General features: G+C 40.5%; 1 protein-coding gene across 4 annotated transcripts; it reads right to left on the bottom strand.

Moving 5' to 3' along the window:
- Positions 1 to 1,180: 1,180 nt before the first annotated feature.
- AMD1 (adenosylmethionine decarboxylase 1) lies at positions 1,181 to 23,424 on the bottom strand. Of its 4 annotated transcripts, none has more exons than XM_037520226.2 (9): positions 22,953 to 23,424; positions 5,992 to 6,078; positions 4,651 to 4,777; positions 4,038 to 4,140; positions 2,934 to 2,976; positions 2,693 to 2,837; positions 2,504 to 2,596; positions 2,268 to 2,423; positions 1,181 to 1,883 (listed from the first exon to the last, which is right to left on the bottom strand). In XM_037520226.2, exons 1-9 carry the CDS (start codon positions 23,060 to 23,062, stop codon positions 1,743 to 1,745), a joined length of 1,005 nt encoding a protein of 334 aa, XP_037376123.1. In that variant the 5' UTR covers positions 23,063 to 23,424; the 3' UTR covers positions 1,181 to 1,742. The 4 variants fall into 4 exon arrangements, with proteins under 4 accessions (XP_037376123.1, XP_037376124.1, XP_054555088.1 ...); XM_037520227.2 differs by lacking the exon at positions 22,953 to 23,424 and adding an exon at positions 22,658 to 22,686; XM_054699113.1 differs by lacking the exon at positions 22,953 to 23,424 and adding an exon at positions 22,506 to 22,517.
- Positions 23,425 to 27,517: the final 4,093 nt, after the last annotated feature.

The raw sequence follows: 27,517 nt of genomic DNA, 5'->3' as shown, positions 1-27,517 counted from the left end.
ACTTAGATTACTATTCAATCTAAAATTTTCATTCTTCTAGGATTTTGGCCCATTAAAAAAAGTCACATTTCTCAACATGAGATAGAAATCTTAAATTAGAAAAAAAATCAGACCTCAAAGTTAACAAATGTGAAATTTACTGGGACACTGTTCAAGAACAAAATTCGCTTTTAGCATTGGTCCTCAAGACAGTACAAACAGGCACTGCACATTAATTAGAGTCTTTCTCATCCATTGACTGAAAATTTCTTCAAATGAAACTTTCAATCTCCATATGCTTAAAATTAAAATCATTAAATGTTCCAACCTCTTGATTTCAAACCAAGTAGATTTTTTAGGTTTAGAAACACTCAGAAAGGTGTTTCATTTATAAATACGGAAGGAACGGAAAACATCACTGCATCAATACAAGAAAAAGAATTTCGTGAGGACATTACAAAATTTAATCAAGCTTATAGTCTCTTTAGTGGCTTCAATCTCACAGTATTTGCAAATATAGTGAAAATATGCCACCTCTCGAAAGCCTCCTCCATTTCTAGTCACTTCCCATTGACCGTTTTGGAGTTTTTGTTACAGTTCATGCATAGCATTCTAATTCACTGTGCATGTTTGAATGACCTGAATAATTCTCATTCTGGGCAATTATCCACTTAATCCTACAAAATCACGGTGAGTTGAACAGATGAAGTTAGAGAACTTCAATTCACAACATGACAAAGATAATGATTCTGTTCTGAACAGAAGTTTAGGATATGTTATTAATGGAAATTAGTGGAAATGGTTACTAAAGTAAAAGTTACAGTGAATGATCCAAGCCAGATCATTAAATCCAGTTCTGCCAGCATGTCCTACTATCATATCAAATCTACCTTACTTGCTAATCAACACTAGAAGTTCAGTTTTGTCACTATCTTCAAATAGAGCCCATGCAAATAAAAAGGAGGTCAAACACCCTTGACCTTAAAGTCCAATTTCCACCATCCCCCCACTCCCCTGGGATATATTAGTATAAACCCACAGTGAAATAGTGTATTGCTTTATTGGGGGAGGGGGTGTAGAAGTTGGGGAGAGGGACACCATGGTTGGGTAGGGGATGAAATCAAAAAGGAATACAAGTTCAGGAAGCAATAATGTTAAAACAGTAATACACAAAACAGGTAACTGCAATCATTTTCTTAAGAGGACTCAATTAATGGAAGAAAACTTTTAATTGTGGTTGCAAAAAACATCTGTAGAAGTAGAAATTGGTTTCAATAACATTAGTAGAGAATATGTTCTAGAAAGTAGAGGTAACAATGTAAAATCCTGGCAGCAATTTAATAGAATAGTCCCATATGGTTAGGTGAGGCAAACACCTAATGAGGACGAAAGCCTTGTCTGTGGGGAATTTTGGATGATACCTGGAGAAATATTACACTGTGCATAAACCAAATTGAATTGTTTTCACAAGTGTTGTAAAGTTTCATATAGTAAAAGTTTTTTTCTACATGCACTTCAATTTCACAGCAAGAGTGGCATAGGATACCTAAACACAGAAGAGAGCATTCATGCAAGATATCTAACTCCTTGATATAATAATGCATACAATTCAAAATGATTACACTATCATTACATCTAGGGCTTTCTGCAACTACGAGGTGGTGGTTATGGAAAGCATGGCCCCTGGTATCATTATCTAAAAAGCAGCCACCACCTTCTTCTATGTGTGTTCTCTTTTTGCGTTTTTTCTTCATTTTTCTTAATCAACTCTGCTGTTGTTGCTGCTTCTTAGCAAAACTGGTAAAAACAAAATTGTAATCATTGAACATCGCGCTCTGGCAATCAAGACGTTTAAAACCTTCAATCTTCTGGGGCGAAGAAAGCACTGTGCGACATTTAGAACTCTGGAGGAAAAATAATTTTAATTAAGCATTAGTGCTTCCAATCTGAAGTATTTTCAAAGAAAATTATCATGCAATAAACATGACACTACTATGTTACTAAAATTGGCATTTGAATACTTTAGTTGCCCTCTTATGGGCCTCACGGAGTAGGACATCTTATGGTCTCCACCCCAGAAGGCAACATGAACAGGACAGACAAGAAGAACCCATCAACTGGGCTACATATTAAACAAAGAGCAACAGAAGTATAAGTACACACATACAGGTTTTCTCATCTACCTCAACTACTTCAACCAGTAGTACCTTAGTACCTTAGGATATCTGACTAGTATGACATGCCCTACTCATTTCCTGTAAATTTTTGTCAGCAGTAGAGCAAATTACCTGATTTACAAACAGGGTGGTCACAAATTTTCCTGGCTTGAAGACTTCCACAACTTTCCTGATCAGGTCATCATAGGAGGTCTGACTTAAGTTTGTTTCAAAGCTAACATAAGAAAATTCTGGTTCTGGAGTGATGTGAATAGTCCAATAAGTTCCCTAAGAGAAATAATTTTATATTAATACAGGAAAGGGCACAATTAAATATTTAAATAATTATTAGGCCAAATGTTACTCACATCCGATTTCATTCCATTCATTGAATACCCACAAGGATTGAACAGTGTGGCATCAATGACAGAACCTGGTATCAGGTCACAAATTCCACTCTCCTGGAAAAATGACAAAAGACTGAATTAAATACACATTTGAAAAATAAACAGACTGCATTAATTATCTTCTCCAGAATTGTTACTGAAGATGCTTACACGAGTGACATCCTTTGCAGTAACACCATCTTTCATGTAGAACTGGTCCATAACTGCTGGGTCAAGCTCACTCATCAGAATTTCCAGGGTTTGATCTGGCTGGCTGATTACCCGACTCTCTGGGAAATCCAAAGTATACAAGTACCTACATAAAAGAAACAGTTTCTAAAAATGACACCCAATGACTTAAAATAAAGCCCACATAGAACAAAAAATATCCACAAAAATATGTCCAACATACCAACAGTCAGAATTCATACGTCCCATACAGTATGCTGCTCCATCTGTTGAGCGGAAGAGAATTGTAAAATAAATGGAACATATACATTTGAAAGAATGGCTTATTTCTATCCAATAGGCAGGATGATACTATTTGCCTATAAGAAATACCAGTGAAGGTAAATTTAACTGGGTAAAATTCACATGCAGGCAGGAATCCTGCTCCCCCACCCCACAACCTTATAAAATTTTACCAGCTCATCATTCAGAGACATACTTCAGCCAATGAGTCAGTCATCACTCTAAGCAGTGCTGAGAAAACTATGGCTCACTTCCCGTTAGATGCCATCAGTAAATAAAATTTGGTCAGCCATTCAACTACTCTCCCAGTACTTATCATTTTATGTATTATTTTCCTTACTGTATTGTTTCAAAGCCTCAAGCAATATCATAAATAACAACTGGTAGATATTTAAAGTATACTCAGCACTCTGATATATACTAGTATAGTTTACTATTAGATATAAGACAGAAATTAGATTTTCTTTTAAAATCACTCCTATGAAAAAACTAAAAAACAAAAAAAATCATTCCTATGAGTGACCTTCTATAAAGTTATTAAATCATCCCAGTGTTTTAGCCTCAGCTAGGAAATAAGGGTGTCAGGTAACATTCAGTTCCGATACTTTGACACTAGGGAAAAAACATGTCCATAAATAAAAATTTAGTAATGGGATGAACAAAAATCTTGCCAAATTTGGTTGAAGTGACACTGTGATCTCACTCTGTTGATCATTCTGTTAGACTAGCTCAATTTCAATACAGACTGACAGACTGGAGCTTCTTAACACAGGTTTATGAAGTCACTGGATAATTTTCTGGATGAAGAAACCATAGCTTTTATAACCATTAAGTTATATTTAATTCCTGGATTTTCTCTTTTCACTTTTCCACCAATCACCTATATACACACATATGCACCAAACTTTCTAATGAGCCAGGTAGATATATTTGCCTTAACTATATATATTATGTGCTACATTTCTATGCACATGCTTTATACATATAGAATCGCCAAAAGGACATAAATTCTAAGAAAATGGGTTTCAATTCTATTTAAACTTACTTGGGAAAATTGCATTAAGAAATTCTATTTCTTCCTGGAAATTCCGGTGTGGGTACCCTTGGTGAGAAGGCTTCATGAAATTCTTACGAGAATAAAAGAAGCTCTAAAAAAAGACAGATAACTTCACACATAGAATTCTATCATTTTCCTAAACCAGTCAACTGTCATATGCATTTATCTACAACTATTTCCCCAACAACATTTAGCACAGTTTTCCTTAATATGGCATATGAACATGGAGTCTTTTGCTGACCAACATACTCAATGAAGGTTACTGTATCAGAGAGCAAGATCTCAGAGCTTGAGACTCATGAGATAGTTTTGCTTTCCCTTATTTTCCCTACCATGCAGAGTAAACATATCATGGAGCTAACTATCAAATATCTCTGGTCTATTTCTTTCTCCCATTTGTTTATCCCAGTTCATTCTGCTTCCCTCCATATTTTCCTGTTGTTAAGCAACATGCAGAACATTCTTTCATGGTATGAGCATCCTTACATGTTACAACTGAAGCAGTAAGTGTGTACATGTGGATGTGCATATTCTAGGCACATCATTGGACCCAAAATTTATGACTGGGAAAAAAAGAGTAAATAATGTTTTTATTACTTACTTGAATTGAGTCAAACCCACTGTAATCCCTAGCAAGTTTCAACAGGGGAACCAGTGCTTTCAGCAAGAGGGTGGTACCACATGTCTTCAAAATGAAACGTCTCTTGGAGACAAACATGCTACTCTCACTGTAAATGAAGTCACAATATTATAATGATGTTTATATATTACTGATACAATCAGTTATTGGGCTGTCATTCACAATGCAAACTTTTGGCTAGTGATTTTAAATGTAAATAATTGCAAGTAAGCAAATAATATTCTGTAGGGTTCTTCCACTTCTATATTATAAAAAGCCAGTTTAAAGTTCTAGAGCCTCACAGAAATAGGCTTTGAATTAGGTATAAAGCATATCAGCTCATTACACAAACCTTTACTACTAAACTTTCTCCTCTTCACCTATCCTAAGACATTATTACTAAATTCATATTATGCTTCCTCTTGTACCACCCACTCTCATATGTATTTCTGTAACCATTTTATTATTTCTTTCATTAGATAATAAGCTCCTTGAGGAAAGGAATATTTGTTTTTATTTACCATCACATCCCTAGGGCTTGGCACATGATAAGCATCTATATAACAAAGCTTAGAAAAAACATAGAATTTATTACCTTGTTCAATCCAATAGCACCCAAGACCCATTATAAATATGTAACAAGCATTCAATGTTCATTTGACCCATGAACAATAGGGGGTTTTAATTATGTGGATAATTAAATTATCCACTTTCTTGTAAACAGACAACATGTTTTAAGAATACAGCATACAACACATGTAAATTATAAAATGAGTTAATCCATCACTTGTTATCAGTAAGGCTTAGGGTCAACAGCAGCTATTAAATTTTGGGGGAGTCAAAAGTTATACAAGGATTTTCAACAATGCAGGGGGTGGCACTCTTGACCCAAAACACGCTGTTCAAAGTGCAAATGTATTTCTTGAATGAACTTTGCACCTATAAAAGGTTAAATGGCTTGCTTATATATATGGCAATCTTACATCATATGTATGGTGAAACTGAATTTGTCTATAAAGTTCTGATATTAAGTCATGCACGAGGTGAGGATAATAAAACAGTACAATGCATTCTACCCTTCCTTATGGATATTTCCAGTTAAAACATGGTAAGTAAAGCTCATTTTGAGGAGTTATTATGTAAGACTTCAAAATCTACTGTACTGACACATCTGAGTAGATATTTTATTTTATCCCATATTTAAAAAAATAAGGTAAAAATAATTATAGAACTAAGATCTCGAGGGACAATTTGCTATTTCATGTAAAGTATGAGTTAGACTGAAGCCAGCTAGCTAAGTAGCAAATGTTTTATAGGACTTACCTGAGTACATAAGCTTCCTGCTTGTCAGTTTTTGTCACACTTATGATCGAACATTGCACATCCTTCAAAAGTATATCCCATTCGGACCTATTATTTAACCAAAAAGAGGATGGTTAATAACAGTACTTACCTACTTAGAAAAATTACAAAGCTCTCACAATGAAGAGATCATCAATAATTAGGATTCTACTTCTCATTACATTCTTGTTCCACTGTAATTTCTCATTACCTTTCTCCAGTGCACACCAACATTTAATTTTGTTTCAAAAGAATCCATCCATATTAATATATCCATTAAGGTATCTATTTTGCTACACACGAAAAAAAAAAAAAAGCAAACTGAAAAACTGGAAATGTATATACCATGTATCTATAGTTTATTAAGAAAATACAACCAAGCAAAAGTAAAGTTGAAAAACCATGCACAGTGTGTATTTAAAAGGTCCACAAAGGAAATCATTACCTCACTAGTTAAGTGATTAAACAAATCAAAATGAGATACTCTTTGCTGATGAAATTCTTAGAATTTCTCCAACTCCCAGATTTTTAAACATACTATATTAAACACAAAGCACCACTCCCCTCACCAATTAGACTAGCAAAGAGATTTAAAGGCCTAACAGATCAAGTACTCACTGTTCAGATACTATTACACTACTTCCTGTTATCAAGTTGGCAGTAATCACCATAGCTAGTAGTGTCCAAAAGTCTTAAAAGCATCCTTAAAAAACAAAAATAATGTTTGGCTGCTAATTCAACAGTACAAGCATACCCATGAGATCTTCGGAAAACTATGCAGATCTCTAATGAAATCAGAAAATGCCCATTTTAACAAGTGGAGCGTATGCAGTGCAGGTAATAGGTAACAAATTGGAAGTGAACAGGCATAACTACACTAGTCTTAATTTACTGATTGAGACCTAAAGAACTATTTCTATTTCCTCTTTGGTGTGCCTACTATAAAAATAAAGAAAGCAAAATATTTTCAAGGGATAGCTTAAAATGACCAGATTAAAGGTTAGAAATGTTTTAAAGCTCTTAGTGTTTGGTAGGTCCATTTTTCTATACCCAAGAAAATGGCATATTATGATTAAAGCCTTCTTTTCCAGTTAAGACCTTGTAGAAGAAACCCTGAACAGCACGGCCTGTTTTATTCTTTCCTATTAAAAATCATGTACAGTTCCAATCAATCCTGCTAGAATTCTGTGCCCATTTTACCATTTTGCTAAAAGAAATTCCTGCTGGCCCCAATGGGGAGTTTTATGACCAATCACAGAAGGCAGTAATTCCTAAGATGGGCAAATAAATTGAATAGCTGAGACCTAGCTGAAAAACTTCAATGAGTTAGGCTTGTTAATGATTTAGTCTATATGCCCACAACTTTACCAAGCAATATGTAAACAGCTAACAATAAATACATATTAGACTAGGCAATGTTGTTAGTTTACTTGAATTAAAAAAAATTACAATTTGTAATAATAAGCTACAATTATGATTCAGTTCTGAGTAAAAGAAATTTGTAGAGCATTTTAATCCTTTTAATTTAGGTACCCAAGCAGTGTTTTCGTTTTCTGAGATTCCAAGCTTATTAATGGCCAAATATTTCAAAACTCACACATTTCAATTCCACAAATAGGCCTTAATACAAAAAGAAATAACTAGACCTAAAGGGAAACATGGGGCTCTTATGGAAGCTATTACTTTTCTGCTCTGTGACACTGCTTGCAATTACCCTGGCTTAGTTTACATGGTGGGAAGAAAAAGCCTAGTTCACATGATTAAACTATGTAACACACACAAAATTTACTTGCTAGACAGTAAGAATTCAAGTAAACAATATGAAGGTAAATAATAAATTATAGCTACTCTGAGTGCTAGTATCAGAGAATAAATTTTGGACCTCAGGGTCGCTAGAGCTAGCTATCAATAATTCAGCTCTTTTAATAATGCTACCTGTTAATGTCATTGCCTACCCACTTCCCACTAGAATTCAGCTTTCATAATTGCTTCTACCCTACTGCACATACTAAAGAATCCTTTCCTATCACTTCTTCTCAATTACTTATATTAATACTTTTAAACATGTTCCACGGTTGAGCTAGATAGTATAACATGAACTTTTCCTGTCTTAGGTAACTGTTTTCTTTGCATTTAAAGGTCTTGTTTTCAATTTACTTCATTTTCTCTACGGACTTATCTGAATTTATCCTTAGATGTTCCCAGCTAGCTCAACTTTCAAGTGATTGTTGGCTAAGAATAGGTCACTAATACTCAGGCTATATCAGTTGAGTTAAGATGGGGCTTATTGACTGTGGGTCTCAATATAGGAGTGTTTCTTTGGAGAATCCTGCATTCACTATTTTTTAGTTCTTTCCTGGGAAAGCAAGATTACCTAAATATTCCATTTTCTTTGCATGGATAGAATTAAGATTTTGGGGAAGCAAAGAATATTAAAAGCTAGCGATCTCACAATATAATTTCAAATGTAGTGACTACTTCAACAGCAGTACATGGTTGGTTCCTCATTTCAGAAAGATCCTGTTTTATTTTCTCCAGAGAATTACTATCTAATCTTTCAGATCTCTTGGCAACCCCCTTTTTCTTATCGGACTCAGACAAATTTCATAAAAGACAATGAATCAGAAGACCAAAAATGAAACCCTGACATATATAGATAACAGAGACTATCTGCATTCTGTAGTTCAGCCACACTGGGCCATTCCATTTATCTATTCTGTCTTCCTAGCAACAGTGCACCATATACTATTCACCCAAATCAAGCAACTTCAGAGTTAAAGAGAACGTTATAATTAAGCTGAAACACGCAAACTGTGACTTTTAGCTCAGATACTGCTGGAATGGACCTCCACCTGGATCTCTTATCTCCCACCCCCTTCTTCCAGCTCATAAGTAACCCACTACCCCTGCCAGATCATATGTCATTAAATGATTATAAAACTCAGAAGGTTTACCAAGCCAGAAGTGTTTATATCAGGGAGATTACAAAGAGGTAAAGAAGTGATCCCACAAAGAAGGCAGTTTGTGTAGCTATTTTGGTACTCATGTCAATTCCAGTCATTCCAATGGCTAGGGACTTTATTGTTTCTATCCCCTTCAAATATTTGTCTAGTTTGGCAACAAATATTCTGATTAGATCCTGCAGACCAGCTAGAAAACCAACAGCCTTAAAAATTTTAAATCTAGGGCCTCCCTGATGGCATAGGAGTTGAGTCTCGGAACTATCACAGCCACAGCTTGGGTTTGATCCCTGACAGGGGAGCTGGCCCACATGTGGCATGGAGAACCTCTCCTTTCTTACCCACTGTTCCCATTAGCAGTATATTTCACTGGATCTGCTGTTCTGCTCCCCATTCTATCTCTGTGGTGGGTCTTCCCAGCCCCTGCACCTCTGGCGTATATCCCAGTTCTCTTAAACAGAAATAAATCTTTAAAAAAAATTTTTTTAATCTCAAGGTATGGTCACATGATCCTTTACTGGTTTTTAAAGTTGTTACCATATAGACCTCCCTGGTGGCCTAAGGGTTAAGTCTCAGCACTACCATCATGAGGCCTACTCTGACAGCCTGAGTTTGATCCCAGGCCAGGGAGCTAATCCACATGGTGCACCCGACCGCTCCTGTTTCACCCACTGCTCCTCTGAGCAGTGTTGTTTCATTAGATCTTCCTGTTCTGCTCCTCACTCTGTCTCTGGTGAATCCTCTCACCCTACCCCTTGTAACTCTAGCCTACACCGCAGTTCTTATATGCAAAAATAAAATCATTCAAAAAAAAAAAAAGTATGTTAAAAAAAAGTTGTCGGGCCTCCCCAGTGGCACAGCGGTTGAGTGGTGGGTTGCAAAGCTGCCCGCAGCCTCTGCAGCCCCGGTTCATTCCCCGGCAGCTCCCCGGCCACCAGAGGAGGGTCCCACATGGCGCGCAGACCTCTCCTGCCGCCCCGCACCCTCCCGCACTTCTGACTGTACCCAGTGCTTGTATAAAATAAATAAATCTTTAAAAATAAATAAATAAAATTGTCACCATAATAGTGGAGGTATCTAGAGAACAAATTCTTGAAAACGTAAGAGCCATTAAACAAAATACCTGTTAACCAACTACAAATGTACATTTCACTTAAACATCATCTTATTTTTAATCTATATAAACAGTTTATTTATATCATAACCAAGTAACTCAGTTATAGGATTGTAATGAACCTAAATGAATCTGCAAGCACGAAATATCAAACTTTTCAGTTTGCCCCATAGGTCTCTCAGGTTCTGTAAGTTTTCTCAATCTTTTTTCCTGCTGTTCAGACTGGGAAACTTATGGTTCTGCAAGTTCACTCAGCTCCCTCCTGTCTTCTCCATTGTACTAAAATCCACCAAACTTTACTACACTTGTAGGCAATCGAACTAGCTGAATCAAGTCTTCAAGTCCTTCTATGTTATGGTTTTGGTTCAGTTATGGAAGCCTTCACTGCTGTGTTCAGCTCTATCCTACTTATATGTGACATCCAGTGACCAGCCTGGAACTGGTAGGTGATCTAACTGGTAATGTTGTTTAGGGTCAGATTCCTACATAAACAGCTGGGGGGCATTTACAAAAATCTTTATATGGGCCTCCCCAGTGGCACAGTGGTTGAGCGCTGGCTTGCGAAGCTGCCCGCAGCCTGTGCAGCGCCGGTTCGATCCCCAGCCACCGGGTGAGGGTCCCACATGGCGCGCAGACCTCTCCTGCTGCCTACTGCTCCCCTCAGCAGTGTACTTCATCTGTCTACCTGCTCTGCTTTCCCCTCTGGCTCTGGTGAATTATCTCACCCTCCCAGGCTTCTGACTGTACCCAGTGCTTATATAAATCAATCAATCAATCAATCAATAAATCTTTAAAAAAAAATCTTTATATTCTTTACCTCTCACCTCGCCATAATCTCCTGACAATTTCTGGATTAGGAGCTGGAGGCCTTCTTGGTTCTGACTAGAACACAAAGGCTTTAGTTTCTTTACTCTGCAGCAGGCTGCCTGTGACTGTGTGTCCCTCTGGGACTAAATGGGGAGATGTCAAAGAGGGAAGAAAGCAATGGGGATTTATCTAATGTTCTTTCTGGACCACATTTCTTCTGGGCAGAAAACACTGGCCCTCCTTTGTAGCTTTAGATATCTGCCTGGCTGCCACAACTTCTGTAGGTCTGACTGAATTATGACAGGAGAGAATGGGGTGGGGGGGAAGGAGGAAACAATAAAAATAAAAAAAAATAAAAAAAAAAAAGGATTTGCCCCAACCCCTAATCCCCCCACCCCTTTCTTCCTTTGCAGATCATAAAACTGCAAGAATCTTGCAGCTCCCAGATTCTCTCTTGGAGTTCTTTATGTCTTCACCTAGTGTGCAGTTCTGGGTTTCTAGCAGTCTTTATACCACCCAGGAGAAACCAGAGGAAAAAGAGACAGGAAATCACAACTGTTTCAGTGGTATTTTGAGTTCTGGTTTCCTTCTCCAATTCACTTGCAAGCTTTTCAGAGTCCTCAGATAGCTGCTCAAGCATTTTGGGTTTTAAACTGCACTTATTCAGAGAGAGCATACTCCATCTTGATAGAAAGCAGAATATTCTTATAGTTTTTAAAAAAGAAAAATAAACTCTGCAACTACATTCTTCCTCACTCAAAAGAAATCTGTAAGTACTATTTTTTTAATCATAATATGAAAGAAGACTGTTCTAGTTATTTAAGATATATTTTTATTTATTTATGCATACAAGAACTGGGGTGTAGGCCAGAGGTGCAGGGGGTGAGAAGATTCATGAGAGACAGAGTGGGGAGCAGAACAGATGGATCCACTGAAATACACTGCTGAGGGGAGCAGCGGATGAGACAGGAGAGGTCTGCTGCTGCGCCATATGTGGGTTGCTCCCTGGTGGTGGCAGGCACTCAGGCAGCAGTGGTGATAGAGACTTAACCCCTATGCCACCAGGAAGGCCAGAAAGAAAACACCTAACCCAAACACAGTTGTGCATGGTCTATCAATCAAGTTATTATAAAGATTATTTTAGCTACACCAGGCTTCAAAAATAAAAGACAAGAAAGATCATGGAAATAAATTAAAGATGTCAATGTAATGTAATAGTCAGCATCAAAACAGCTGAGAAATGCAGGAAATTGTTTTATCACATTTTTGAGGGGTGGGAGAAAGAATAAGCTTTTTTGATCCTAGGCACACCCATTCACTTATACATTGAATAGCTGCTTTCTCCCTATAAGAACAGAGTAGTTGCAACAGCATGTTTGCCTTGCCTTGCAAAATTTAAACGTCATTCTGTTTGCTATTCCTATTTTAAAGGGGGGTTATCAGTGCTCTCCTTTGTGTCCCATTTTAATGATCAAAAAGACAATGTGCTTTATACACTTGACATAAGTTATATACCTATAGTTAATACTTGTAGTATCAATTTAGAATGCCACAGCAGACTTAGTAATGGTGGTGGAAGGAATATGTGCTTTGTCCCAAAATACACACCTGGACTGAGAATTACTAGTTTATACTATATTATGAACTATTTTATAAAATAGGTCTTTCTGGCAAAGCTTTGTTATTAACCTTAAGATTCAAACAAAAATTTAATAAACCATAAATATAAAGCAGAATGGGATATGTTCCTATTTCAGATAATAGTGAATTGAAAATATTCTTAAAAGGCATTCAAAAAAGCATCAACTTGTTAAGATACTTATGAAATAAAGAAATTCATAAATGATTCTAAAGAAATTTAATAACCTTATTTATTATTCCCAAAGAGGTTAAGTGTTAATGCATGCCAAATTTCATAGTTTTCTTAGAGTAGAAGTCGATTAAAAACACAAGTGTTGGGGGGTTGCTGCTTACAAGGTTTAAAATACAACTAAGATGAATTCTGTGTCATCTGATTTCAGTTAGACTTGAAATGGGGGCCTCCCCGGTGGCGCAGCGGTTGAGCGCTGGGTTGCGAAGCTGCCCGCGGCCTCTGCAGCACCGGTTCGATCCCCGGCTGCTCCCTGGCCACCAGAGGAGGGTCCCACATGGTGCGCAGACCTCTCCTGCCGCCCGCTGCTCCCCTCAGCAGTGTACTTCGGTCCTTCTGCCTGCTCTGCTCCCCGCTCTGGCTCTGGCGAGTTCTCTCACCCTCCCGCGCTTCTGACTGTACCCAGTGCATGTATAAACAAAACAAACAAATGAATAAATAAAAAAAAAAAGATGCCTCTATATAAAAAAAAAAGAAATGGCCAACTGACTTCATTTTTTAAACACAAAAAATAATTAAAAAAGTAAATGTCTCAACTTAAACTTCAACAAGGGTGTCATAACTATACAACCTGGAAAGAATAGTTTCCTCATTAAATGATGCTGGGAAAACTGGATACTGAATGAAATTAATTTGAACCCTTATAGCACCATATACAAACCTTAACTCAAAACGTATTAAAGACCTGCATTAAGACCTAAAACTACAATGCTCCTAGGAGGTAGTGGAAACGCTCCAAGCATTAGATTTGGATATGACACAAAAAGCACAAAGCAACAAAAGCAAAGACAGACAAATGAGATTACATCAAACAACTTTTTGCATCACAAAACTCAAAAACACAACCAACAGGAGAAAATATTTGTAAATCACATAACCAATACATACCAATGTATAAGGAACTCCTACAATGCAATAAAAACAAAGAGCCCAATTAATAGGGGGTCAAAAGACTTGAATTGTCAATTCTCCAAAGATATACAAATGACCAACAAGTATATGAAAAGATGCTCAATATCATATTCATAAATAAAAAAAGAATGCTAATGAAAAGATACTACCTCTCATTTAGTAGGTGGCCTACCAGCAAAACAACAAAAGAAAATGTTGGCAAGGTTGTGAAGAAATTCTAACACTTTGTGCACTGTTGATGAAAATGTAAATGGGTGCAGCCAGAAAATAGTCCTGACATTCCTCACAAACCTAAAAATAGGATTACCCTATGATCTAGCAATTCTACTTCTGTGTATATTTCCAAAAGACTTCAAAACAGGATCCCGAAGAGATACTTACATACCCATGGTCATTGTGATTCACATTTGTCAGAAGGTAGAAGCAACCCAAATGTCCACCAAGGGATTAATGGGCAAAGAAAATGTGGTATATATAAAACAGTGGGTATATACAAAACAATGGATTTTGCAGCCTTACTGGGAAAGGGTCACATGCTATAAGGATGACTCCAAGTTTCTTGATGAGTTTCTAAGTGAAATAAGTCAACCACAAAAGGAAAAATACTATATGATTCTTAAAAAAAAAAAAAATTATTATTTATTCATACAAGAACTGGGGTACAGGCCAGAGGTGTGGAGGGCGAGAGGATTCACCAGAGACAGAGTGGGGAAAAGAACAGGCAGATTGAAATACACTGCTGAGGGGAGCAGCGGGCAAGTCAGGAGAGGTCTGCCGTGCCATGTGGTGGCTCCCTGGCCAGGGAACGGAACTGTGTAGCAGTGGCTGCAGCTAGCTTCATAGGTTGCATCTTGACCCCTTGCGCCACCAGGGAGGCCCAATACCATATGATTCTATTGATACTTAATAGGGTACTCATATGAAGTATCCAAAGTAGGCAAAATCTGAGACAGAAAATAGAATGGTGGTTAGCAAGAACTGGGGAGAGACACAACAATTTGTGTCTAACTGGTGCAGTTTCAGTTTTGCAAGATAAAAAAATTTCTAGAGATCTGTTGCACAGTGAGTATACGTGACAATACTGAACTGTACATTCAAAAAGGTCCAAATGGTAAATTTAAATTTAGATTAAAAAAACAAAACAAAACACAATTTAAAGAAATAAATGACTTAACAGAATACTTGCTGGCAGATGGAGGAAACCTTCAGAGCAGGGTTTTCACTTTTATCACCCGAAGAATTAGATTTTATCTTCAGATCCAGTAGATCATTCTTGAAGCTGGTACTTGGAAATTTGCATTTAAAAGACCTCTGGGTAATTAGATTCCTCTAGTGAATTACTTCTTAAAGTAAAAATCAGCTAGCTTCAGAGTTATCAAGTAATTTGTCCCCCCAAAAAAACACAACTATTTGAAGCTTTCCTCAACTGTGACTTTAATTAATAGCACGATTCAGAGGTTCCTTACTACTTTACAGTGAAGTCTCACCCCTCACCCCAGGGAAGCAGTCTTTGGGACAAAAGCATCTAAAAGCCTAGGATTATTCTTCAGCAAAGCCTAGGTAGACCAGAAGTTTAAATACCTTCAGAAGACAGTCATTCAGAAAATTAAGCCTTCTACTCTTGTTCAAAGAAATCAACCTAGAATGCACTGCTAATTATAATCATAGTATTAAAATAGCCATCACAAAGTTTTACCCCAACTCTAATCATTACCAGTATAATTACTGGTACTTTCACATGATTACTTTCACTGTGTACTCTGAAAAAGATAGGTGGTTTGGAGACAGCAGTTCAAACTTTTACTGCTGTGAGGAATGTAATGCGAACCTTAATTCAATAGGAAGTTTTTCTACTCTAAAACACACTAAAAGGTTTTTTGGCAATAGGTTGTACATTCCTCCAACGTAAATTACTGATACTGCAAAACTTTGCAATGCTGTAGTCAAGGCAATGGTTCTGGGAAAGTTAATGCTGAGGTGTGATTTACTATCTTTGCAAGTGCTCTCATTCCTTTAGTGAAAACTACATTTTTTCTTTTAAGATTTTAAGTGTGGGAGAGGAAGTACTTGCAAAACAACCTACTAGTCTTTTTTTTTCTTTTTTAAAAGATTTATTTATTTATTTATACAAGCATTGGGTACAGTCAGAAGCGCGGGAGGGTGAGAGAATTCACCAGAGCCAGAGCGGGGAGCAGAACAGGCAGATGGACGAAGTACACTGCTGAGGGGAGCGGTAGGCGCCAGGAGAGGTCTGCGCACCATGTGGGACCCTCGCCCAGCGGCCGGGGATGGAACCGGCGCTGCAGAGACTGCGGGCAGCTTCACAAGCCAGCGCTCAATCGATGCGCCACAGGGGAAGCCCGACAACCTACTAGTCTTAAAAATCTTTTCCAACATTAGAGACTCTAGTTTTCGTATTTTCGCATAACCATATAAAATGATTATGACTTTTATACACCCCTTCCACAATTAATATTCTCTTTACTCCCACTAGAACTTCCCATCTGAACCTATCTCAGTACTAATAAATAGCCTAGGTCTGTGATGAAGCAAAATGCAGTCAATTTTATGATACTATAGGATTAAATCATCTTTCACCAAAAAAAATTTTTAGACTTCCCCGATACGACTCCTACACCTCCTTTCCCCGCCATTCTTATAAAGGCTTTTGTTAGGTCCATTTTTATCCAGCAACTCCAAGGCATTTTCATATATGTTTATTTCTAATCAACATTCTTCTAAAAATCTGCAAAGTTTGTAATTTGTTCAGATTACAATACATCATCATTACCTGGATATGAGTAAAGATATCTTAAGATACAAAAACTGCTAACCACTAAAGGAAAAATATTGACAAACTGGATTACATTAAACTTATGAACTTCTGTTTCTAATCATTAATAAAATGGAAAGGAAATCATAGTAGTTATGAAATATTTCCAATATATATTGCATAGAGAATCATTCAATATATATAAAAAAACTTCTCAAATTTAAAAGTTCAACCTAAAAAAAAAATAGACAGAGCCTACCTGGTGGTATAAAGGTAGTCTGAGCTCTATTGCTGCAGCCTGAGTTCGCCTGAGTTCAATCCCTGGCCAGGGAGCTAACCCACACAAGGTGCAGCAGACCTGTTTTGCCCGGCCATTCCCCTTAGCCATGCATTTCAGAGGATCAGCCTGTTCTGCTCCCCACTGTCTATGGTGAATCCTCTCACCACCAACTCCCCCCAACCTCTGACCTACACTCCAGTTTTTGTATGCATAAATAAATAAAATCTTTTAAAAAAATAGGCAGACAATTAACAAGCATTTCACAAAAGTATCCTAATGGTCAACATGACACTCAACCCCATAAGTCACATGGGAAAGACATATACCCAACAAGAGCAGCTAAAATTAGGACAATACACCAAGTGTTGGATGAAGATATTAAACAACTGGAATCCTCAAGATGGACAGAGGCATACCTTATAACTCAACAATAACACTCCTAGATGTATGCATATCTAGTAAAAGTGCATGCACAGTGTTCACTAAAAGACATGTACAAACAGTATTTACAGCAACATATGTGCCTTAGCAAACTGGACACTACTCAAATGCTCATTAACATTAGTGTGCTAAACTATGGTATCTTGACATAAAATACTACATGCAACAATAGAAATGGATGATAAAACCTCAAAGTTGACCAAATGAAGCTTTACCTAACTCATTCCATGTTATACAAAGTTCAAAAACAGGGTAAACTAATTTATGGTGTATTACAAGTCAGGACAGTGATTACTTTAAGGGAGGAAAGGCAGGGTAAGACAGTAACTGGAAGGAGAGACAAAGGTATATTCCTTCGATTTGCATGCTAATTGCAAAAGTGATCAGTTCCTGAAGACTCGCAAGTTTTTGTGTTACACTTCAACAAAAAGTTATAAAAAATATATGAATCAAAAGATAAGCTGTTTTAGTAACAGCTAAATTTTCTTTTTGCCATGCTTTTTCTTTGATTGGTATACCACTTTCCTCAAACTCTGCTAAAGTTGTCCCTTCAGAGCCCCATGGTTTTTCCCCTTGGTTCAAGTCTAATTGTTCAAACCTCAACCTTATCCTGATAACACAAAAGCTTTTCTCTAAAGTTATTTCAGAAGCTCTCCAAATATTCATATTTATCTTCGTTACTTAAGAGAAAATGGGGAGGAGGGACACACTATAATTTAGTACAAATGTTAACTGCTAGGGGTCTCCCCTTGGGTGGTCTAGGGGTTAAGTCTAGTGCTATTGTTATAGGGCAGCCCCGATATTTAACGGGTTGCCTGGCTGTGGGTCCTCACCCGCGCGCTTACAAGGGACTTATTAATACTCCACTACAGGCACACACAAAAGGTTAATAAAAGGTTTATTTATAAGGGAAAAGGAAATAAGGAAAATGTACAACTCAGGGAGAAAAGAGGGAAATAAAGTCTTTCATGCGTCCTACCCGATCCGCCAACCTGGAAACCCAAAGCCACTCTCAGAGCTGACTGGACGCTGCGAGCTGGTGGAGAGCCAAAATGGGGGAACCCCTCCAAAGCCCACGTGTCTGGCTTTATACCAACCTGGCTGCTTAACCCCACCCTCAGGTCCCAGCCATCTTCCCTTTGGTGGTGATGGGATTTGGAGTTCCCAGTGTCTTTGGCTTTGGCCTGGGGTGGGGGTGGAGTCCACACAGCCTGTATGGAATTAGCTTTAGGACATCCTGTTCCCCCTAACACTATCACTGCTACTGCCTGAGTTCCATCCCTGGCCAGGGAATTGGCCCACATAAGGTACGGTACAGCAGACCTCTCTTGTCTCACCTACCTTAGCAGCGTATTTCAGTGGATATGCCTTTCTGCTCCCTACTCTGTCTCTGGTGGGTCTTCTCACACCTGGCACCTCTGGCTTACACCCCAGTTCTTCTACACACACACACACACACACACACACACACACACACACACACACACAAAATAACAATAAAGTAAAATAACAAATGGTAACTGTTAGGTCAACTATGGGGTGAAGGGGGTCTTACATAAGCAGAAAACAAATTCACCCTTTAGTTTGTAGTAGTAAACACAACATACATATGCCAATAATGCCTAATATTCCTATCAGCAAGGTAATCTGGTAATATCTAAGGTGAGATCCACTTAAAGATGAGGTTATTATACCATAATGATCAGATTCTGTTTACCTTAGAAGCATGAAGTCTTTTATTTTAACCTGCTATATAACTTCAGACTCTACTCATGCTTTTTACACTTTATCTACCAGATTTTTTCACGTCCCTAATGAAACTAGCATAAGATAGTGACTATGTCACATCTCCTCAAAGGGTTCTAATGCCTCTTTATAATCCACCCCTCCCTACTTACTTTTTTAAAAAAAGATTTATTTTATTTTATTTATACATACAAGAACTGGGGTGTATGCCAGAGGTGTGGGTTGGGGGAAGGGGTGAGAGAATTCATCAGAGACAGAGCGGGGAGCAGAACAGGTGGATCTACTGAAACACACTGCTGAGGGGAGCAGCAGGCGAGACAGGACAGGTCTGCTGCGCCATGTGGGTTAGCTCCCTGCCAGGGGATGGAACTCAGGCCGCTAGTGTGTAGATTTTAATGCCTGTGTCACCATTTTCTATTTCTTCTTTTATCATTGTTGGAAGGGTGTTTTTTCCTAGCAACTTCTTCAATAATATCCTTATCTTTCTAATGTCTTTAGAACCTGTAGTGATGGCCTCATCAGTACAGTTTTGTACTTTCACATTTATCCTTTCCATGTTCTTAGGTTTTGTTTTATAAACAATGTGGTTAGATTGAGTTTATTTTAAAGTGGTTCTCTAAAGTCTTTTAACTATACTCTATTTACATTTTAATGGTGTTAGTGAGGGTGGAGATATGAGGCATTAACTTTTTGGCTTCCAAATCATTTTTACCATTAACTAAAAACAAAATTACAAAAACCAAACAATTCTCTAGATGGATTAATGAAGCAATTCAGAACTCCCAATGACACCATTTCCTCTACTTGAATAAAAATAAATACATCAAATTGCTAGGGATCCCTTTAATGTGTAGCCTCTTAGACCACAATCTGACACTTTCACTTCAGACTTAGCTGCTTAAAAAAAGGGGTAGGCGCTTTCAGGGGAGAAGAAAAAAAGATTTTTGTCCTCTAGAGCAAAGAATCTAAGATAAAGAATCTGACAGTAACACTTACATAGTGGTTTCTATGTGTCACTTTTAAAGAACCATAAGTATATTCATGCACTTAACCCTCACAAATATTCCAAGGTAGTGTTCTATTACTGTCTTCATTTTAGAGCTGAGGAAACATCGTGTAGTTACTCAGTAAATGCTGTTTAAATTCAAATGCAGGGCCTCTGGGTGCCCGCAGCCTCTGCAGCGCTGCTGGTTCAATCCACTGCTGCTCCCCAGCCACCGGAGGAGGGAGGGTCCCACATGGCCCTCAGACCTCTCCTGCTGCCCGCTGCTCCCCTCAGCAGTGTACTTCGGTCCTTCTGCCTGCTCTGCTCCCTGCTCTGGCTCTGGTGAATTCTCTCACCCTCCCGCGCTTCTGACTATACCCTCAGTGCTTGTATAAATAAATAAATAAATAAATCTTCTAAATAAATGAATAAATAAATTCAAATGCAGACATTTCAGAAGTCATGCACTTAACCATTTCTTTATTATTTTTTAATAATACATAGAAGAACTGGGGTGTAGGCCAGAGGTGTGGGGGATGAGAAGATTCACCAGAGACAGAGTAGGGAGCAGAACAAGCAAGACAGGAGAGATCTGCTGTACCATATGTGGGTTAGCTCCCTGGCTAGGGATCAAATTCAGGCAGTACTGGTGATAGCACTGAGATTTAACCCGTACGCTACCAGAGAGGCCCCCCACAAAACCATTACAAATGTGTATTACTCTGCTAGGTAACCAATAAGCCCTCCAAGGTCTCTGGCTCTGCATCCTATCATCGGGAGACCAAAGTTACCAAAGTCCGATGATTTTCTCTGCCAGGCCATGGATTTTAGGTGATTTGTCTACAACCTACTATGTTTCAAGTAGTATCTTCTTATGACCTCTTTAAGAAACCTAACCAGTGGATCCACGTCTGGCAGGTCACCTAAAAATGTTCCTAGGAAGATTATCAATTCAACTCTTAGTTAAAGCCAAGAGATTTTTCAGTTCTTACATGCTCTATGTGCAACAGCTTAAATGTGCTAGTATCTCTCAAAAGAGTTATTTAGTGAGAGTGCCCACAAAATGTATGACATTAAACTATTAACTTGACAAAACAGCATATTCTGTCTTTGCAAGCTTAACTTTTGCCATCATTTAAAGAGCCACCCTCAAGTAGTAAAACTATTTTGGCTGATCAAACTACAAGGAAAAAATGATTCTCAAATATCTAAAGAAAGGAAGTTACGCTTTAAGTCTTTCTTAGATTCAGGAACCTTAGATTCAGGGAACTTATGTACCCCCACACCCCCAAAAAGCCCAACCTTAAAATCTGTCATTTTTGCCCCCAAGGACTCGGGGAAAAAATCCCCTTCCTTTTATTAAGAAGGTGTGCTTACAGAGAAAGTAGTAAAGCGTAACAATTTTGTAACAATTTGTTGATCGTTTTATAAGAATCTTGTCATTCATTAGTTCTTCCTAAGACACAGATTTTCTAGACAATCTGATCACAATCTTTTTTTTTTTTTTTTAACCAAAAAACATCACCAACACCGTGGAGTTTTCCCCGTCTCTGAAATTAGGGAAACACTAAGCTTCCTCATATTTATAAAAGTAACCGCCTTCCTATAACATTAGTGCTTAAAACTGAGTCTGGCACATAGTAAAGAACTATGTTAGACGTTTTAAATGTCACACAAAGGCTGAAAAGTGAAACGTGACGTTTTAGCTAACATAATGATTTTCTAGGAGAACCCAAGCTACAGACCGCCTTCAAGTCCTGGCAGCACGTGTACTTCTGGAGTCCCTTCTCCAGCCGCTTTTTTTTTTTTTGTAAGGGGGAGCAGCAAGGGGAGCCCCACATTCCCGAAACGGCCACTGGCCCACACCCCGGGGCCAGGGTCTCGGTGGGGCCCAGCTCATTGGTCCTGCCTTTCCGAAGCGGCCCGCGGGTGCCCGCAGCACCTCCACACTGGGCGCCGAGTGCGCGGAGAGCCTGGAAGGACAAGGAGCAGCCAGAGACGAGCGCGGGGGAACAGGCCCAAGCACCTTCGGAATCGCCCGTGCTTTTACTTGCGCTTGGATTTCCAGTAAGATCGCCGCGAGACCTCTCCACGCCTCGGCGCCCAGTTCCGCTCTCTCGCGTGAATGCCCCGGGTGGGAGGCTGGGGCCCGGGATCCCTCTGCGGGCTTAGCATGAAAGGTTCGGACCCGCTCCCGGCCAGCCCGCAAACGCAGCGAGCCGCGGTGCACGCCGCAACCTCTCCCAGACCCGCCGACTCCGTTAACAGGTTACACTCCCCAAGGTCAAGAGGCTCGCGAGCCTCGCCGGCGGGCTCCGCGGCCGCCTCCCGGGGCCGCCCGACAGGCTTCTGGTGCAGAGCACGCCAGGGCGGCGGTGGGGCCCAGCACTGCGCCACCGCCGCGCGCGCCCAATCCCCGCGCCACATGCTGTCAGCGCGGACCGCGGGCGGGAGGCCTGCTCGCCGGCCCCTCAGCCCCGGCCGGGGGGCGCCCGCCGCCCCCTCGCCCGGCGAGCACGAGTCCGGCTCCCGCCCCGCTCGCTCCCCCTCCGCTCCCCGCGGCGGGCACGCCCGAAAAGAGCGCCTGACTAAGCGCGCCGAGCCACACCTGCCGCGAAGAAACCCGCGTGGCGCCCCTCACCCCCTCCGGGCGCCCCCACCCGCCGCCCCGCCGCGCCAACCCCCGAGGGCCGGGGCCGGGGGCGCGGGCCGCCCCAGCACCCCGGGCGCCGCAGCCCGCCGCCCGGCCGGGGACGTTACCTGAGCACGCGGCGGGGCCGGCCTCCTCGCCTCTCCCCTCCCCCGGCAGCGCCCGGCAACGGCGGCGGGAGAAGCCGAACGGCCCCGGCCACGCGTGGACGCGCCCGCTCCCCCCCCCGGCGCCCGGTGCCTCTGCGCGGCCGCCGGGGAGACCCCGCCCGCGGACCTGCCCCACCTAAGGGCTGCGGGATCCGACGCCCGGCCCCCGCCCACGCGGCCCGAGCCCGCCAGGCGGCCCCCGCCCCGGCCCCGGCCCCGGCCCCGGCCGCGCCGCGGGCGAGCCCCGCCGACCCACCTCGGGATGGTGCGGAGATCCCCAGATCCTTGGCTCGCGTCGGGCTGCTGCCGGGAGAACCAGACCTCCAGCAGCTTCTCGGTGCCTTCGAAAAAATGTGCAGCTTCCATCACCGTGAGACTAGCGAACAACCAACAACCACAGAAAATCAACTAAATTAAATCTCTTCTCCCGCCGCCGCCGCTGCGGATTGTTCCAGCTGTGTTACTAAAGTTCAGGTTCCTTTTTTTTTTTTTTTGCTATAATTTTATATTAACTTTTTTTAAAAAAAGGATTAATAAAATTTTCCCGGCTTTTTTGTGTGTGTGTGTGTTTGTGTGTGTGTGTGAGCGAAAGTTGAACGAGTCTGTTGGAAAGAGGCAGATACAGTCCAGTCTCTTGCACTCCGCTGTTTCCCCGTGAAAGAGCGTAGAGCGAGCGCTAGCTAATGTCGCCGGCCATACTGTGGAAGCGAGGGCGCTGCGTGAGCGCGCCCCTTATATACCCCGTCTCCTCGCAAGGACAGGAAGTGACGCCGCGTCCCGCCCCTGAGGCTCATAGCTGCAGCGACCTGTCAATCAGCGCCCGCCCAGTTGCGGCTGGCTGGTCACCCGCCCGCGAGGAGCGCGGGGAGCTGCCCGCCTCGGTGCGGTTTGGGTTGGCGCTGGCCCCTGGGCGGGAGACGGCGCTGTGTCGTCCGGCTGGGGGTTCGGAGCCCGGGGCCGAATGCAGGGCGGGTGAGGGGAGCGGGAACCGAGTGAGGAGAGGCTGGGCAGCGCTGCGTAAAACAACTGGTTAGCAGAGAAAATGGGTGGGTCGGGAGGAGGGAGGGTCGGGCGCGGCGGAGACCGTGGCCACCGCGGGCTGGCGGGCTGTTTTTGATCCAGTGCAGTTAACCGCGATTGCTGAGGCGCTTGACCGTTCTCGAAAGTGTGTTTTCCCGGAGACGAACGGAGCGGGGCTTCAAAAACTCAGCATTTGTCCGTGACGCACTCGTTGCCAAGGGTCGGAGAAGAAGGCGCTTGAATTCTGCTCACGCCTTGGTTGGTGTGCGGGTGAGCGGAGTTCTCCACTGGCTGACACAATAGCCAGAAGCGTTGTCTCCCTGTTTAAAAAGAGAAAAGCAACGTGGCGCCCGATCAGGGAAGACTCCGGCTCTACCTACCTCCCACCGTGCAGCTCTCCAAGCCTTGAAATTGGCTGAGAGCTGCAGCTGCCGTGAAGCACTGGCAACTCTGAAATGCACTAGGTCAACGGGTGGGAATTTATTCTGCAAAACTATCTCTAGGAAGTGGATTTATTAAATATAATCTAAAATTGTTTGGTAATATTTTTCTTTGAATTTTCTTACACTGATGAACTCATTGAAAGGGGTCACCTCCTCCCCCCGCCTCCAAAATTTACTGTGCTATCTATCATGTCACCTGCTTCAGAAAAATTTATGTGGAAATGTATAATACAAGTGGTGATTTAGAGAACCATATAGCTAATATTTTCAGTAATCAACGTAAACTGTTAAATAGTTGTCAAGTTATAGTCAAATAGTTTAATCCGAGGTGGCAAAATTGTAACAAAGTTAATGGCTTTTGCTAGGAAATATGGGAGGAAAAAAACAGTCTGACACAAAAATTACCATTGTCACTAGACAAAAGACTTTTCCTGAACATCTTTGGAGAAAGACTTCCCTCAACTAAAAGTGAAATACGACACTGCTGTAAAACGAAAAAATGTACTAAAAAAATCCCCGAGGTTCCCTGCAGGGTAATACTTGTCTTACATGACCGTGAATTTGTTTTCATTCTTCATGAAATGTGATAGGTGCATACACTACTTGTGCCATGTTTTTAAAAGCATCTGATCAAACTGGGGACAGAAGATAATAAATGTTACTTATTGTATTATAATAATAATTAAAAGGATGTGGTGGCAATACTTTAAAGATTAAAGAAGTATTTAAGTGTTTTACAAGCTATTCAATTATTTGATGGTTGGTTATTGAAAAGAAGTCTGTCTACTAAACCACCTCAAACATGAACTGTGGTATAAACATAATTTGGCTTATAATTGCTTATAATTAGTTGCTTTTCAATTACTATTACACTTTTTCCCAATGTAATTTAAGATAGTATAAAAGTGCCAAGAATCTTGGCAAGGTAAATCCTTGTTAATTTGATATAGGATAATTTAGTGTCTATTGACTGGACTAGTACTTTGTAAAACATTTTTTCTTAAACACCATTACTATGTATTTAGTGGATTAAGAAACTACATATCATAAAATTTTCATTTTGCCTCATTACTATCTGAACTTAATTACTAAGTTGGTCAGTTAATCTTATTGAAATACTTCACTGGCCTCATTATGTCCAAAGCATATGTATCATCATTCCTTTCTCCTCAGCTCCATTTTTAAGAGTGACTCTTTTTCCTACTTTACCAGTTTAAAAAATTGCTTACTGAACATTTTGCACTTAAAGCATTGCTTTAAGGATTTAAAGAACTCCCATCCCTTCAACCTTCTTAAGCCATATTGTAGACACACACACCCATGTTCACTTTTACTAACCTTCCTACTAAGATCCTACTAAAATTTTAAAAATCCTTATTTGACTCCACTTCAGTCTTCGGTTCTCACCCATATCTGTCCTCTTCTTCACAGCCAAAATCCCTAAGAGACCTAAAAACATGGCTCTACTTTTGGTCTTCAACTAGCATCCCTTCTTCAGTCCTTCTGAATGGGTATTTACCTCAACCATCTGAATAAAATGATTCTTCTCAACATCCACGCTGTGTCAAAACCAATGGTTCAAAGAGTGGTGTCAATACTTATTTTACTCAGTCTTTCAATAACTTGTGATACAATTAGCTACACCTTCATTCTTGAAACAATTCTCCGGCTTTTTGTGGATTTTCTGCTACACCTAGATATCCTTTCAATGCTGGAGTGTCCTTGGCTTCTGCTCTGCCCCCTCCCTAAGTAACCTACTTTCTCCAGTTCATGGCTTTAGGACAGATCCAAATACTTTACTATTACCGCCCTCTTAGTTCAGAGCACTAAAATTAGTTCCCTGGAACCACAAAAGGCCCTGAAAAGCTAGAGAAATCCTAAGAAAAAAGAATGGAGGTATTGCACTTCCTGACTTCGAACTACATAGCAACATAATCAAACAGTATGGTATTGGAACGAAAACAAAAACTCAGACCAATGAAATAGAGAAGGCATAGAGATAAACACATACAAAAATGGATCATTAGGGGGCCCTCCCTGGTGGCACACCGGGTTAAGCATCATGCACTATGAAGCAATCCACAGCTACTGCAGCACGAGTTTGATCCCCTGCCAGGGAGGTGACCCACATGGTTCAGCAGACCTCCCCTTACTCGTCCGCTGCTCCCCTCAGCAGTGTATTTCAGTCAATCTGCCTGTTTTGCTCTCCACTCTGTCTCTAGAGAATCCTCTCACCTGCACACACACACCCCGGCCCCCCCCCTCCCCGTCCTGGACCACCACCACACCTCTAGCCTATACCCCAGTTTTGGTATGCATAATAAATCTTTTTTAAAAAAATGGACAGTTGATCTTTGACAAAGAAATCATAGCCATATAATGGAGAAAAGAAAGCCTCTTTAACACATGGTACAGGGAAACATGGATAGTCATAAGGGAAAAATACGAACCAAATCCACACTTAACTCCACACACAAAAATTAATTCAAAATAGATTGAAGAACTGAGACTATAAAATACTTGAAAGAAAACATAAGGACATACTACAGGACATCTGCCACAAAGATATATTCGGGGGCTCAACTTCAATGGTAAAGAAAACAAAAGCAAAAATAACAAGTGGGACTACATCAAACTAAAAAGCTTTGAGTAGTAGAGATGAGCTTACAAAAGAATTAGTCAAGGATCAGAACATGTAGGGGTTCAAAGGCTTGGGTAAGGAATTTTGACTTTAAGTGTGATGGGAAACCATTGGAGAATTTTAAAATATTAAAACAGGAGTATTGTCATAATTGGATTTATGTTGAAAAAAAAATTCTGGGTACTTTTTGATAAATCATCTAAGGGGGACAAAGTGAAGGCAAGGATACTAGAACATTATGGCAATAGTCTAGGGAAATAAATTTGTTTTTTTTTAAATATTTTTTTATGCATACAAGAACTGGGTTACAGGCCAGAGGTGCGGGGGGTGAGAGGACCCACCAGAGACAAAGCCGGGTACAGAACAGGGGATGGGCTGAAATACACTGCTGAGGGGAGTAGCAAGGGAGAAAGGAGAGATCTGCTGTGCCATGTGGGTTGCTCCCTGACCGTCCGGGGATCCAACTCGTGCTGCAGAGACTGTGGACCACTTCATAGTGTGGTGCTTAACTCCTTTTATCATCAGGGAGGCCCCTGTTTCATTATTTTAAATTTTAATTTTGGAGTTACAGTTTTGCTCCTCCATATGTATACATGTTCCATTCACCTCCACCAAACCACCGGTGCCAATACCCCATCTTCCTCCCTCCTCCGTCCCTTCTTCTTTCCTCCCAACCCCTCTGGCAAACATTCAATTCTTTCCCTAAGTCCAAGATTT

The sequence above is a fragment of the Talpa occidentalis genome, unplaced genomic scaffold (assembly GCF_014898055.3).
Source record: "Talpa occidentalis isolate TD23 unplaced genomic scaffold, MPIMG_talOcc4v2.1 talOcc4.2, whole genome shotgun sequence".
Lineage (NCBI taxonomy): Eukaryota > Metazoa > Chordata > Mammalia > Eulipotyphla > Talpidae > Talpa > Talpa occidentalis.
This window is presented reverse-complemented; position numbering and strand designations above follow the sequence as displayed.

Excerpts from the sequence above, each read along its gene's own strand:
- AMD1 (XM_037520226.2), bottom strand. The coding sequence starts at position 23,062 with ATGGAAGCTGCACATTTTTTCGAAGGCACCGAGAAGCTGCTGGAGGTC. Across the intron at positions 6,079-22,952 it reads GATCTCCGCACCATCCCGAG|GTCCGAATGGGATATACTTT; the intron begins GTGGGTCGGCGG and ends GTTAAATAATAG. Across the intron at positions 2,977-4,037 it reads TCTTAATGCAATTTTCCCAA|ATGGAGCAGCATACTGTATG; the intron begins GTAAGTTTAAAT and ends TCCGCTCAACAG.